Source organism: Phaenicophaeus curvirostris, chromosome 4, assembly GCF_032191515.1.
Source record: "Phaenicophaeus curvirostris isolate KB17595 chromosome 4, BPBGC_Pcur_1.0, whole genome shotgun sequence".
NCBI classification, from domain to species: Eukaryota; Metazoa; Chordata; class Aves; order Cuculiformes; family Cuculidae; genus Phaenicophaeus; species Phaenicophaeus curvirostris.
In genome coordinates this window covers 16,718,591-16,733,062 of record NC_091395.1, presented here as the reverse complement: position 1 = coordinate 16,733,062, position 14,472 = coordinate 16,718,591, and the positions used below count along the sequence as shown (strand labels likewise).

The following is a 14,472-nucleotide window of genomic DNA, read 5'->3' as shown; positions in this document are numbered from 1 at the left end:
ACAGTTTCACTCAGTGCATGACTCAAACTGTATTCCTGTAAAAAAATCCTGTATTATGTAAAATCTCAGGGAAACATTTATTAATTAAATGATAGAAATCTAGCAGTACCTTTTATTAAACAATTATATTGCTGTTCTTTTCAGATCTCTTAGTGGATATGCTAGGTGTGTTGGCTAGCTATAATTTGACAGTTCGAGAGCTAAAGTTATTCTTCAGCAAGCTTCAAGGAGAAAAAGGAAGATGGGTAAGAGAAACCAAAACTGAAAACATCTTGTAGTGTTGCTTGTGCTTTTCCTAACGTTGGCAAGTTAAAAGGCTGTTTGCTACACTTTACAATAGACAAACGTACCAAGAAATACAGGATGCTTTCTGGTACTATATCAGTGAGTCTTTTTACATGCAAGCAATTAAAGTGCAGAGAGCAGAAGAGGGATGAAATTAAATTTCCTCCTGGATCTGTGGACTGGGAATAATATGGTGACTCTAAGCAAGTTTTAATGTGTTTTTATGGGCACGTTTTTATTTTTTTAATTCCAGTTATGTGAAATTTAAGGAAAAAGGATTAATTTTTTTTTAAGATAAAAGAGAAAAATAAATGAAAAATGTCTACAGAGGCAGTTCACTCTGCTCCTATTTTCATATTGTTCTTTTTTACCCAAAGATTGAAAAAAAAAAATAACTAGTTAGGGAAGTGAGAATTTGTGGCAGAAATTGAAATGAAGGAAAAAAGCTCCAGCTGAAAAATCATATAATGTGTTTCACATATCATATGTTCCTGTGTGAACTAGGAGTAGAGGAGAGGGCCTCCCTATGCTGTTGACACCCTCCTTCAGGGGCTACCACGTAAAGTTTTCTTTAACAGGAAATTGATGTTTTCCTGGAATTGGGAACTATTTTAACAATTGTCTTACCTGCTTTGAATTTCAATTCAGCTTCTGTTACCTCTAAATACTCTGTGTATTGTAGAGAAGAGGTAGAGAAAAGGTAGCACGGTGTTGCAGTTTAAAAATAATTTAAAATAATTAAAAAAATATATTCAACTTAAGAGCCAGCATGCACAAATAATATAGCAAATTTTAAAAGACTCTTTGAAATAAATAACTCTGGAGATCTTAACTTGCACAAATAAAAATACTCTAAACTTAATAGAGTGTTTGAACTTAATAATTGAACATAAAGAGTATATTTGACCATGGATGAATTAAAGTTGTCTCCGTAACATTAACTTTTTCATTTCCTGTCTCTCTGCTATTTGCATTTAATTTCCTTTCTTTACTAAAGACCAAACACAGAGGAAAGGAAGAGAAAAATGCCACAGTGGCATTGCTAAGGAGTTGCACAACTCCATAAATCTTAAAATCAGCAGTGCTGTAAAGATACAAAGTATTTGGCCACAACATAAATTACCTAGTTGAATTCTGTAGTGCTGAAGACATCCAAGCAGTTCTCAGTGTTTTCTCCTCAATTTTAATTCAGATTAATGAAGCACTATAATCTTGGTACATTTGAAATACTTGTAACAGATCACACAAAGCTTAGTTTTCAGGTGGTGGCTGCTTACAAGAGGAGTAAAAAGGGCAATTTCAGAAAAAGATTGTAAATGTAAAACTGTAGTTTAAAAATAGGTCTACTGGAAAGTTATGAAGTGGTAGAAGAAGATGCACAAAATTGTTCTGTCAATATGACAAGTATTTGCTGTTGGAAGCTCAAATACTCAATTTGGAGTTTATAGTTGCTGAATATTAAAAAAAAAACCAACCAAACAATGCAGAATTGGGGTTTTGCTTGGGAAGTGTTAAGTATTCACACGAACTGAGCTCTCGGTTTAGGTGGTCCAAACTGCCCTTGAGACTTGAAACTTTCTCCATAGTCTTATATGAGAGATATATGCAACCAAAGGCACTTCAGTCTAGTATATGACTGTAGTCCTGAAGAAAATGATGTTGTCTGCCTATCCTCCCTTTACTTTTTACTAGGGATTCTCCATCTCCTTTGGGCTGGGACACGCTTTATGCAGCCACAATCTAAAAATGCTGTAACTGAAATTTGGTTTGCATATTTTTCCCCCTCAATTAGTTTTCAGCTGCATCAGTTTCTTTAGCTCAAGGCAAATCCACACACATGGTAGAACAGATAGCGGGAGGAACCGACATTCAGGGTCAGTTTAGTTTATGCTGAATGAAAGTGGCTCTGGCATTTTAAGTCCTTAATTTAGTTGTCCAATTAATTTTATTTCAGTGTACCTACTGCGTAGTGTGTGAAGGTATCCACAACTTCGTTAATGTTGTTTATTGAAAGTGCTAAGTGTCTTAGCAGGGTATTAATCAAACGTGGGCAAGGCTTTAATATGTGTCAAAATTCATTTTTTGTGTGTGTATAGTCTTTTTTCTTATAGGTTTGTTTTATTTATTTACAAGTGTAATAATTCTCTTTGTCAGCCACCACATGCTGGGAAGTTATTGTCTGTGTTAAAACACATGCCTCAGAAATATGGACCTGATGCCTTCTTCAACTTCCCAGGAAAAAGTGCTGCAGTATGTAGATATTTTAAGTCTCTTTATTTGTTCATTGTCCTATTACAGCCATTAGTTAATTTAGTTTGTGGTATTCTTTTATCTCATCCATCGTTGCCATAGGCATAGAATTTTAACCATTTTTTTTTTTCTCTGCCTGGTGCCTACATTATGCCTAAATAAATCACGCTATACTAAATGTGCATTATCACTGTAGAAGGGCGAGTACTATTACGTAAAGAATGGATAAATGAGGTGTCTTGTTCCCACCGCTTTCCCCCTCTTCCCGCTCCAGCTGGTTCAGTTAAATCTTTTTGCAAGGAAGATCTTTTCTTCCTTGAAGAGGAAGAAAGCCTGCTTTTCACTCCTGTGTTTCTGTGGGAATTATGCTTGTGTTAGTATGCAGTGTGTGTGACAGTGGCTTGTGGAGGGTTGACCTCTGCTGGACACCAGGCACTCACCAAGCTGTTCTATCAGTCCCCTCCTCAGTTTGACGGGGGAGAGAAAATGTAACAAAAGACTCATGGGTTGAGATAAGGACACAGAGATCTCTCACCAGTTACTGTCACAAGGAAAACAGATGCAGCTTGGGGAAATTAATTTTTTTTATCAATCAAATTGGAATAGGGGAATGAAAAATAAAAACAAATCTTAGAACAACTTCCCTCCACCTCCTTCCTTCTTTTCATGGTCAACTTCACTCCCAGTTCCTCTACCTGCCGCTCCCCCTGAGCGACACAGGGGGGACAAGGAACAGGATTTGCAGTCAAATCATCATGTTATCTTTGCTTCTCTTTCCTTCTCACCCTCTTTCCCTGCTCCAGCGTGGGGTCCCACCCATTGGAGACATCCACAAACTTCTCTAATGTGGCTCCTTCCCAGTTCTTCATTAACTTCTCCAGTGTATGCCCTTTCAGGAGTATACAGTCCTTCAGGAAAAGACTGCTCCAGCGTGGGTGCCCCATGGAGTCACTAGTCCTGGCAGCAAACCTACTCCAGCAGGGGCTATCTGCACAGGTCATGGGTCCTGTCAGGAGCCCAGTCCAGCGCAGGCTTCCCATAGGGTCACAGCCTCCTTCAGGCACATCCACCTTCTTTGGCATGGGATCCTCCACAGGCTGCAGGTGGATATCTGCTCCACTGTGGACCTCCGTGGGCCGCAGTGGGTCAGTCTGTGTCTCCACGGCCTTCACCATGGTCTGCAGGGGAATTTCTGCTCTGGCATCTGGAGCACCTCCTTGCCCTCTGTCTTCACTGACCTTGCTGTCTGCGGAGTTGTTTCTCACTCATATTCTCACTCCTTTCTCTGCTGTTGTGCAGCAGCTTTCCCCTCTTCTTAAGTACGTTACCTCAGAGGTGCTACCACCATTACTGTTTGGCTCACCTTTGACCAGTGGCGAGTCCATCTTGAAGCCAGCTCTATTGGACATGGGAGAAGCTTCTGGCATCTTCTTGCAGCAGCCATCCCTGCAGCCCCTTTGCTACGTGAGCCTTGTCACACAAACCTGGTACAGCCTCACCTCTGGAAATGTTTGCTAATGAAACAACAAAGCGTTGATCTAGAAGAGCCATTCTTTCACCATCTGTTAGTTCTTTTAATGATCAGATGATGTGAATAATGTGTATTGCTGACAAGAATTCTAAGAAAACGAGGATCCTAGACATATGTAGGTTGAATAATTCTGGAAGAGGATTACACTTAACAGTGATTAATGTTTTTGTAATTTTTCAGGAGATTTTTAAATTCTGTGGTGTTCACTTGGAAAAAACCTAAATAAGTAGTTGGAAAAAGCTGTGTAGAATCTTCTGTAAGAATTGAAGTATATCAGTACTTTTGCTCTGAAAGTCCTAGGATGAAATAGTATGTTCAAAATTTCATGCTTAATTCAGAATAAGACTTGAATAAGATTTACCAGGTGACTCCAGCTTTCTTTGCATAAATCTGTTACCTTTCTGATTTGGGTTGCTTGAGATCAGATTTCATCAACTTGGTCACATAATGTATTTTTTTTTTTTTTTTGCAATGAAAAAACCAAAAAACCTCAGGCTATTAGAAAAACGCTTCTGTGGTTAGATGTTTATCACATGCAACAGAACTTGGCAATAGACATATTTTTGTTCCTTTTAGCTATTCATGTACTATTATTGTATTTAATTAATATTATTTTTAATATTATTAGTTAATATTGTATTTAACTTAATAATTCTGTTGAATGCTTGAACTGTAAATGGTATTGAGGTGCCTCAGTAACCTCAATGTGAATATTCATATATATTTTTAAATTAAGAAGTCTCAGAAATTAACTATTTAATATGATTACTCCAAGATCCATTATGAGTTAAACCAAATGATAGCATTGCCAGTTTGCAAACACTGGGCTCAAAAACATTGAGGCTGATTAGTTAGCTGGTATAGAGAACGATTTATAGCATTTTATTTGGACAGGGATAGCTGAATGGAGCATGGGAGCATAATAAGGAGTCTGGTGACGTGAAAGTTCTTTGATGTTTTTTATTCATTGGTATTGATCATCTGGACAGCGTCTTTGATCAGAGGTTATGGCAGTCTTGATTGAAGTGTGTATTGCAAATCTGTGCAGCAAAACAGTGGAAAGTTAATAGTAATGTTAAAAAATCCCTAACCAAACAAAAAACCTAACATGGTAAACCCCAACTGTTTGAAACAAAGGGCCCTGCCAGAAAGTTTATAACCTAAGAGCTTTTGAGTTAACATAAACACAGTGTTTGTGATGACGATTTTGACTGGTGAGGATTGTATTACTTTTAAGGTAGTTGTATTGTAACTGGAAGGCTATGTAGACATGAGTTTCAAGAGAGAAAAGAATCTGTTAAGTGAGGTATATGTAGTTCTCTTTTTGTGATCAGCTTCTTTTCAAAATCAGTGGTTTTCTTGAATACAAACACTATGTAAAAATAACTTTATAAATGTGATTATTCTGTCAGGTTAACACAAAACCAAATCAACCTGAATTTATATTTTGAAGAATTTTTTTGCTATAAGGCTTCCACTAAAGCCTTTAATTTTTGAAGTGTAGGTTACTATTAATAATCTTCTTCAAGATGTAAAGACAGCTTTCTAACATATTTAGATTAAGTAAATATTTTAACAATGGAGTACAAAAAGTACAGAAGTTAGGCCAGATATTTTTTATGCATTTGTAGTATGTATCTATGTATTGGTATATATGTGTTGTGTATATCTTAAGCTGGATACTTTTACTATTGTGATGTTGCTCTTTATACATGAATAACTTTTACTTTCTTTAGGCTATTGCCTTACCTCCTATAGCCAAGTGGCCATACCAGAATGGGTTTACTTTCCACACTTGGCTAAGAATGGATCCTGTAAATAATATCAATGTGGATAAGGATAAGCCTTACTTATATTGGTAAGTAAAAACATATTTCTGATGTTCAGTTTCTATTAATTGTTGAATGATTTCTGCTTCTGTCTGTGTATGTGCTGATTTTGTTCTAATTTGTTAGTTTTCGAACAAACAAAGGACTTGGTTATTCTGCTCACTTTGTTGGAGGCTGCTTGATTGTAACGTCCATAAAATCAAAGGGAAAAGGTTTCCAGCACTGTGTAAAATTTGATTTCAAGCCACAAAAGGTGAGTAAAACCAATAAAATCTTTCAAAATGGTTTCATGAATTAATCTGTAGGCTAGGGAGTGTTGTAAATATTGATTCAGCTTGTCTTCCTTTATAAGAACAGTTAACACTGAAATGAACAAAAAATTTGTGTTTTGAATTCTTATTTCTTTTTAATTTTACCTAAGAAATGTGTAAGAGAGCTAGAAAATGCAGTTTACTAGAGGTTTTATGAGTATGTGAGATGTGCAGATTCTCTTGAGAACTTAGTACATATACACAGCTTGATTGTTACAAGGCTTATGGCTTTTTCCTTCTCTGTTTATACTGTGTTTTCTTCCACCTGCAGACATTGTCCTCTCTTTGTCCTGTAGGGGTTTGCTAAGGCTCCTCTTTATTTCATTACTTACTTAATGTGGACAAATGCAGTGTTATTTTAAGAAAGCATGATTACTAAACCATACTTTGTTTTCCTAATCAAGCTAGGACCGTTAATAGGAGTTTGATTTTAGATGTGGGAGAACAACAGATTCATTCTTGAAAGAATGTTATATTTTATGTTCATTTGGATTTTCCAGAAAATAGTCTCCTTGCGTTTAGTGCTTTATTCTTGGTATCTTTTTAAATGTAAGAAATAAACTATTGGAGTTGATTTTATTATTGATGTTCAAAGGATGTTCTGCTAATGTTTCTAGAGCAACTGGTGTAAACATGTTGTGGGAGAACAGGCCTCCTCAGGCATTTCTTATCAGTAATCCCTTGCTGTAAATATGGATCTGTTTGTGATAATTTGACATGCACAGCCTTTGAAAGTCTTTAGTCTGGAGCCATCCTTGCTCTTTGGAATGGCATTTGTGGTAGTCCATCATGCTAAGACTGACCCAACTTAAAACTTATTTACATAGTGGTTTCAGTGTAAATGGGGTTCAGCATTGCCATGAATTTTTTTTTGAGTTCTATACCATAAATATCTTTTAAGCTTCTGTGTTTACTTTTTGTGGAAGAAGGGCAAATTACCCTTTGACATAGCTATGCAAGAAAACTCACCAATGACTTAATCTTTTTGACTTAAAATAAATCCGTGAATCTTAATTTAATTCATGTAAATAGTAGAATGTGTTCTACTATGAGCCACTTCAATGCTTAAGCTACTTTAAGTGTCTATAGAATTATATCAGTTGTTTTCTTATTGTTTAGTGGTATATGGTTACTATAGTGCACATCTATAACCGTTGGAAGAATAGTGAACTTCGATGTTATGTGAATGGGGAACTGGCATCTTATGGAGAAATAACATGGTTTGTCAACACTAGTGATGTGAGTAATCCATGTTTTCTAATATCTGTAGTTGATCAGCTTGTTAGGTTAAATAGATATCCTTTGCCATTTTATTAGTAAACCACCCCCATTTTATGCATTTTAGAAAACTGTTGAAAATAATAATGTTTTGATAGAGGAGTGGATTCTGCTTTTATACATCTCAGAGCTTCAGATTTGTCTCTGCGGAGACCCTCAAATGCTTGTTCATGTAACAATAATATTCCCTCATATCATGTGTATTCTTTGTATAATTTGCTTGTGTAGCTTGGATTAAAGCCTGTAACTTCATTCTGTTTCACTTTTAGACATTTGACAAATGTTTCCTGGGTTCTTCAGAAACAGCAGATGCCAATCGAGTGTTTTGTGGGCAAATGACATCCGTTTACCTTTTTAGTGAGGCTCTCAATGCTGCTCAGATATTTGCCATTTATCAGCTTGGTCTGGGATATAAGGTATCTTAGAATTGACTGTAAAGCTTCCAAAGTTTAATTCTGATAAGGTTCTTCATGGTGGGTTTTAAGAATGTTGAGACCTCTGCGTCATTCTAAAAATGTTCTGTGTAATCTTCTTACTGAACTATTCCACATTTCTTCTATAAGCCTGTGTATTGCCTGTCAAAATACAAGTAAGCATTAATGCAATTATTTAATTTCTTATACAAAAATATTTGTCTTCAAATTTCCATGTTGATGTTGGGGGAAGATAAAATGGTGTTATCACTGGCTAGGTTCACTTTTTCATTGTGACTGAAAACTTTTTATCAAGTATAATGTACTCGTTTTAGAAATGTAGCCTTATAGTTGATTTTTTTTTTAAACATGTGAAGTTAATGCTGAGGGTTAGTTTTGTTGCAGTGATTTATTATTTGTTTTGTCATAGCCTGAGGGGTGCTAATTGAAGACTGTTACTCCCTAGCAGCTGTACAAACATACGCTAAAAAAGATTATTCCCATTCTATCTGTTCCTCAATTATTAGTTCCTTCTGAGTGAACATTGCTGACTGTCATTCTGTTTCCTGGCTAAGATGTTTCTTTTATGTTACTCACCATTTTGGCAATGTCACTCATCAGGAGTTAAAAAGAATCTTCAGTTCTAACTCTGTAAAATTGACTTTGGGTCAATGTTCTTATGAGACTTTTTCTTTCTGAAATATTGCTAGATTGAAGAAGCAATGTTTTCATCATTTTTTGCAAATAATTGTGTTCTGAACTATATTCCGAATGTGTGTAATGTAACTTTTATTTTTTTTTTTCCCCTTCCTCATCCCTGCTCCCCAATCCAGGGAACTTTCAAGTTCAAGGCAGAAAGTGATCTCTTCCTTGCTGAACATCACAAATTGTTGCTGTATGATGGCAAACTATCCAGTGCTATTGCTTTTATGTACAATCCAAGGGCTACAGACGCACAGCTGTGTCTAGAGTCATCCCCTAAGGATAACCCTTCTATTTTTGTTCATTCACCACATGCCCTCATGCTGCAGGTATTTCAACATTTTTGTAGATTTGGAAGTTACAAATGATTGCTGTTTGAAAACTGAAAAATCAAGTTTTATGGGGATTTGGACAAGGTAGGGAACTGCTCCACAGACTGGGTTTTTTGGGTTGCCCCTGTTGCTACCTCCCCTGTTTGTTGAATGAATGTGGATGCACAAGAATCCAAAAAAGAAAGTTTATTTGATCAAAGCTGCAATGTAAAAAAACGTCAGTGCTATGAAGACTCTGTTAGCTTTTAAAAAGAAATGCTTATCCCTCATTTCTGGCATGCTCAGACCTCTACAGATATTACCCCTGTCCTGTTCTTTGCCTTGTTGATATGATACCCTTTTCTTCCCAGTGCTTTGATGCTTAATCTTTTAATTTGTCAGAAGCTTTTCATGTGTTCTGTTCTAGAGTTTCTCTGTTACTGAATTGTTTTAGACTTTGCAAGTCACCTTCTGTATATTCATTTGAGGATCTGCACTGTAGACTATATATAAAGCATTACGTCAGGCAGACTTTACATTTAGTGTTTAGTTTGTATTTCTTGCTGTTTCTTTTTATTTGGTAATAGTATTTATTACCAATATTTATAGTGACAAAATTTCAAACTGTTATTGACAAACTTATCAAAAGTTTCTGAAGCAAATTTGAACATTTCTTAATTCTTCTTTCTCAGGATGTGAAAGCAGTCTTAACACATTCTATCCAGAGTGCTCTGCACTCCATTGGAGGAGTGCAGGTGCTTTTCCCTCTCTTTGCACAGTTAGACTATAGGCAATATTCATCGGACCATGTTGACACAACTATTTGGTAAGTGCATGTACTTATTGTGTTCTATTCTTTTATTACTTCTTAAGTAAAGGAAATCACCTCTTGCTTTATTAAGTGGCATGGTGCGTGAAGTGTTTATTTATCCCAAATTTTCTTTGAAAGTTTACGTAGAATCAAAATGTACTCTTCTGTTTAACATTTTTTTTGTGGAACAGTTGTAAACAATTCTCTTGAGCTTATTCCTGTCATGGAGAAAATTCACTAGGGAAGGCTTCAATTGAAACTTGATGAAGGATGAGTTTTATCAAGTACATGAGTTATTCCTTGGAATTTTTTCTTTTTTTACCTTTGGATGTTGTGGAAGATACTGTTATTCAGTGTCACTGCCAGGCTTTTCCTCTGGTTTCAGCTCTGTTTCAACTCAGTCCAGCTTCTGAGCATCCAGGCACCAGGCTGGTGGACCTCCTAAGTTAAAGAGTAGTATTAATGGCAAAGGGATAACTATTTAGAATCCTGGTGTTGTTTGCTCTGTTTCATTGGAATTGTAGTTTCAAGACACTCTAAAGATGATCTACATCCATATTATTGCTTAGAGGGGAGTGGTCACAAAGTTCATTCAACCCATTTGTACATTCCTGGGCCTGTGTTGAACTAGCTCAGATTTGGGCATGTGATAAGTCAGTGATTTGATTCAAATGCAAAGTGGCACAGAAATAGAGGGTTTTCAGCTGGCTAGAGTCTTGATTCATGGGCACTAGTGCTGTGACACAAGGGGAGAGGCATGAACATTCCTTCTGGCAACAGTACAGAGTTAAATTAGCTTGAACCAATAACAAAGCTGTGTCTAGGAAAATATTTCCAATATCTTCTCATCTGAAAACAGTAGGAAGTGGACGGGCATTTGAGACTGATCCTGCAGAGGTTGATAAGTGAAATACAAAGCAGAGAGAAGTACACCCTTAACTGCGGCCTTTCTGCAAAAAGATGTTTTCAGAAGAATTTTGCTATTATGTGGTTATCTCAGAATCCAGAATTTGAAGTTAGAAGTGTATTAATTTAAAGCAAGAACTTGGAGCTTTCTAAGTTTTGTCTTGCTTTGTTTTAAACATTCAGATCTGAGCATTTATATAACACACTAAATGTATCTCTAGGCTATGTGATGGAAGTGTTAATTTGGGAATACTTTCTATCTTGTTGTAACCCTTTTAAAAAAATTCTTTACTAAAACATTGTATTTTTCAGTTCTACTTTATTGGCTTTCATCATGGAGTTGTTGAAGAACTCCATTGCTATGCAAGAACAGATGCTTTCCTGCAAGGGCTTCCTTGTGATAGGATATAGCCTAGAGAAGGTAAAGCAAATCTTTCTTGATGTCTTATGTTAATGAGAAGAGGAGGCTGAGGGGAGACCTTATTGCACTCTACAAGTACATGGAAGGAGGTTGTGGAGAGGAGGGAGCTGGCCTCTTCTCCCAGGTGATAGGGGACAGGACGAGAGGGAATGGCCTCAAGCTCCGCCAGGGGATCTTCAGGCGGGACATCAGGAAAAATTTTTTCATGGAAAGGGTCATTGGGCACTGGCAGAGGCTGCCCAGGGAGGTGGTTGAGGCACCTTCCCTGGAGGTGTTTAAAGGATGGACGGATGAGGTGCTGAGGGGCAAGGTTTAGTGATTGATAGGAATGGTTGGACTCCAACCTCGTGATTCTGTGAATGTTGATTTTTTTTTTGAGAGAGAAATTCTTTTCCTAGACGCCAGGGCTCTTCCTTAAGCAGATCTTCTTTTGCAGTCTTCCAAAGCCCATGTTACCCGAGCTGTACTAGAACTTTGCCTTGCATTTTCGAAATACCTGAGCAACTTACACAACGGCGTGCCCTTGCTGAAGCAGCTGTGTGATCATGTTCTCCTTAATCCTGCAATATGGATTCATATCCCAGCACAGGTAATATCACTTGTTCTTATGGTCAGCTATCTTACCTGTTTTGATTTTGGGAGTGTTGAATCTAAACCTGGACTCTTAAGAAATATAGATCCTGGCTCCCCAGCAGAAGTCATATAGTAACTGTTTCCAGATTCTTCTCTTCTGCATATAGCTGTCAAGTTTTGTAAACTCCCAAGGTTTTCAGGGAGTTTGGCAACCTGCAATGTTCGGCATAGCAGAGTTGCGAGTGATTTCTGGAGTCCCTGATCCAGTCAGTGTTGGAGATTGAAAAAGAATTTTAGATGGGTTAGTTGGCAAAAACCCCAGCAATTTTTAAGTTATCCTGGGTGTTAGATTTCAAGTCTTCATTTAAATTGCTGTATTCCCTGCAGAGTATTTTTCCTTTGGTGAATTATATTCTCTGAGTATGAACAGCTTGGATGGAAGCTTTCCAGTTGGTTCCATGTAAAACCTTCTTACCAATTTTTTTTGATCCCTTCCATTGGAGTTGAGCATTTCAAAAACTGAGACAGCACTAACAGTGCTAGTGTTGAAGTAATTGTAAAATATTTAGGTTTCCTACAGCTTTAAGTCATTTTTTCTCAAGAAATGGGAAAGAAGATATGTAAATAATTAAGCCTATAATAAATACACGACTTCCTATAGTACTTCATGACCCTGTTGTGAACAGAGGGGTTGAACTACATGATCTCCAGAGGTGCTTTCCATCTCAGCTAGCTGTGATTGTGTGGATACCATGCTTTCATGAGTATTGACCAGCTTAAAAAAAATCTACAGCACTCTAGAAATAAAATGAAATTTTTCATCAGTTTGCAAGGGTTTCAAGAGCTTTGTGACTGAGCTATGCAGAGAAAATATATTTCTTTTAGACATTTTAATAGGATATTTTAATTTAATAATGCAGTTGTCTGATGTGCTGCAATTTTGCTGTGATAATTTTTGATCTCCTGATTGGGTGTTGTAGGTTCAGCTGATCCTGTACACCTACCTGTCTACTGAGTTCATTGGCACTGTTAACATATATGGTGCAATACGGCGGGTAGGGACAGTTCTTTTGGTCATGCATACCCTCAAATATTATTACTGGGTAGTGAATCCTCAGGATCGCAGTGGTATAACTCCCAAGGGCACAGGTATGTATTTCTACTCTTACAAATTGATATTTGTTTAAAAAATGTTGCATGCAATGTGTACAATAGAACTCTAAATGTTGCAGAAAGAATTTCATTTTTATGTAGTGGGTTATCTGTAACGGTTCGAGCAGTGTGCTTTTCTCTATAGGATATTCTTGAAAGCTTTTTGTCAGAAACTAATGGAAATGTTCTTCAGAAATCATATCCTTTGTCACCAAAGACATATGTGAATTAATACTCGGTAGAGCTGGTCAGAGAAATGGTAAGATTTAGGAAGTATAGAGCTGTTCTTGGGAATGTGATCTCTTTATGGAGCTTGTTCAAGTACTGGACAGCCTTTAAGTGCTCGTAAGCTCTATTGATACCAGTATAGCTGAAAATGAGTATACTGAATCTACGTGACAGGTGTAGGGATCTAACTTGTTGGAAAACTGCTCAACAAGCATGCTTAATTTGGAGAGCAAACTCAGGGCAAAAGAAGTAATGAGAAATTTAGAACAGGTGTTAGCACTTGTCATTGACACGGAATGCAGAATGAGAATACTGATCCTAAGAAGAAACAATGGCAATACCTGCTTGATTCAGAAATCCAGTACTGTAAAAGGAACTGGGAATACAGAGATATGCATCACGTAACATAAATGTGCAGATTTTTAGTGAAGATGTGGATTTTCAGTTAGTTTCTGAAACAGACCTGAGGCAAGCGTAGGTGTAGGATGGTCTTCCTAGTACAGTTCAAGGAATTATTTTGACTAGACCTTGTCTATACTGAAAATACCTATTCTTGAACCAAATATGTCTGTGGGCTATACTGTATAAACCCAGACTTGTATGTTGATTTGCTTTTCCCTGGATTAAATTTGTAAGAACTGTGAACCTATAAGCAAATATAAAAACTACTCCTAGAAATGTATTTGCAACAGTTCATTTGCTTTATGTATGAAAGCTGTGACTTGGCTTTGACATTTGGTTGCACCTGTTTTTTTAACCTTGCCTCTCCTGGGATCTACTCAGTGTTTGAGTACTTAAAATGTTTCAGTGAAAGTCTGCATTATACAGCAATGGCAAAAGCAAGTCCTTTTGACTTTGAGTTAACAAATTAAGTATTTGGCTTGCAAGGTAATCTTGATATATAGCATTGTACGATTGATTTTTCTTGTTGATATAGCCAATGTGTAATCATAATGTGTGGTTCTTCCTTTGAGCTTTAGCAGAAGAACTTTAAAAACAATAATAAACTTGCAGAAATTTGAGATGTGGAAATGCCACCCCAAAGTTCTCATTTCAGTGTTATTTCTTGCATGAAGTTGGTTCATAGACACTGGAAGGAAGTTGTAAAATCAAGAAAAGAAATAGAGGGGTTTAGAAAACTATTTCATAAAAGCCTTAGTGGAACCTCACTGAGAATTTTGCTAATAAATAGTGATAAAGCACATTACTATTCTATAGTCTGAAGTGGAGGAAAGATGACTTTACTTAGATTTGTGGCCTCTTTAGCCAGAAAATGCCTTTTATTTTTCTTTATGTGAAAATGCATACTGTCATAATAACTGTTAAATTGCATTTAATATATCTATTTTTCTGTTTTTGTAGATGGGCCACGGCCCACTCAAAAAGAGATTTTATCTCTGCGAGCATTCTTGTTGATGTTTGTTAAACAACTAGTGATGAAGGTAGGATAACTTTAAATTATAGCAGGATA

The 14,472-nt window shown here is 36.7% G+C and overlaps 1 protein-coding gene across 4 annotated transcripts in view; it reads left to right on the top strand.

Moving 5' to 3' along the window:
- LRBA (LPS responsive beige-like anchor protein) overlaps positions 1–14,472 on the top strand; it is a 401,088-nt gene that overhangs the window by 41,479 nt on the left and 345,137 nt on the right. For all 4 annotated transcript variants that reach the window (XM_069855353.1, XM_069855351.1, XM_069855355.1 and 1 more), the window contains exons 3-14: positions 145–245; positions 2,440–2,535; positions 5,803–5,924; positions 6,022–6,148; positions 7,326–7,445; positions 7,754–7,900; positions 8,731–8,928; positions 9,603–9,736; positions 10,940–11,048; positions 11,485–11,637; positions 12,602–12,770; positions 14,364–14,443. In XM_069855353.1, the coding sequence (XP_069711454.1) occupies positions 145–245; positions 2,440–2,535; positions 5,803–5,924; positions 6,022–6,148; positions 7,326–7,445; positions 7,754–7,900; positions 8,731–8,928; positions 9,603–9,736; positions 10,940–11,048; positions 11,485–11,637; positions 12,602–12,770; positions 14,364–14,443 (1,556 nt within the window). The remainder of the gene's footprint in view (positions 1–144; positions 246–2,439; positions 2,536–5,802; positions 5,925–6,021; positions 6,149–7,325; positions 7,446–7,753; positions 7,901–8,730; positions 8,929–9,602; positions 9,737–10,939; positions 11,049–11,484; positions 11,638–12,601; positions 12,771–14,363; positions 14,444–14,472) is intronic.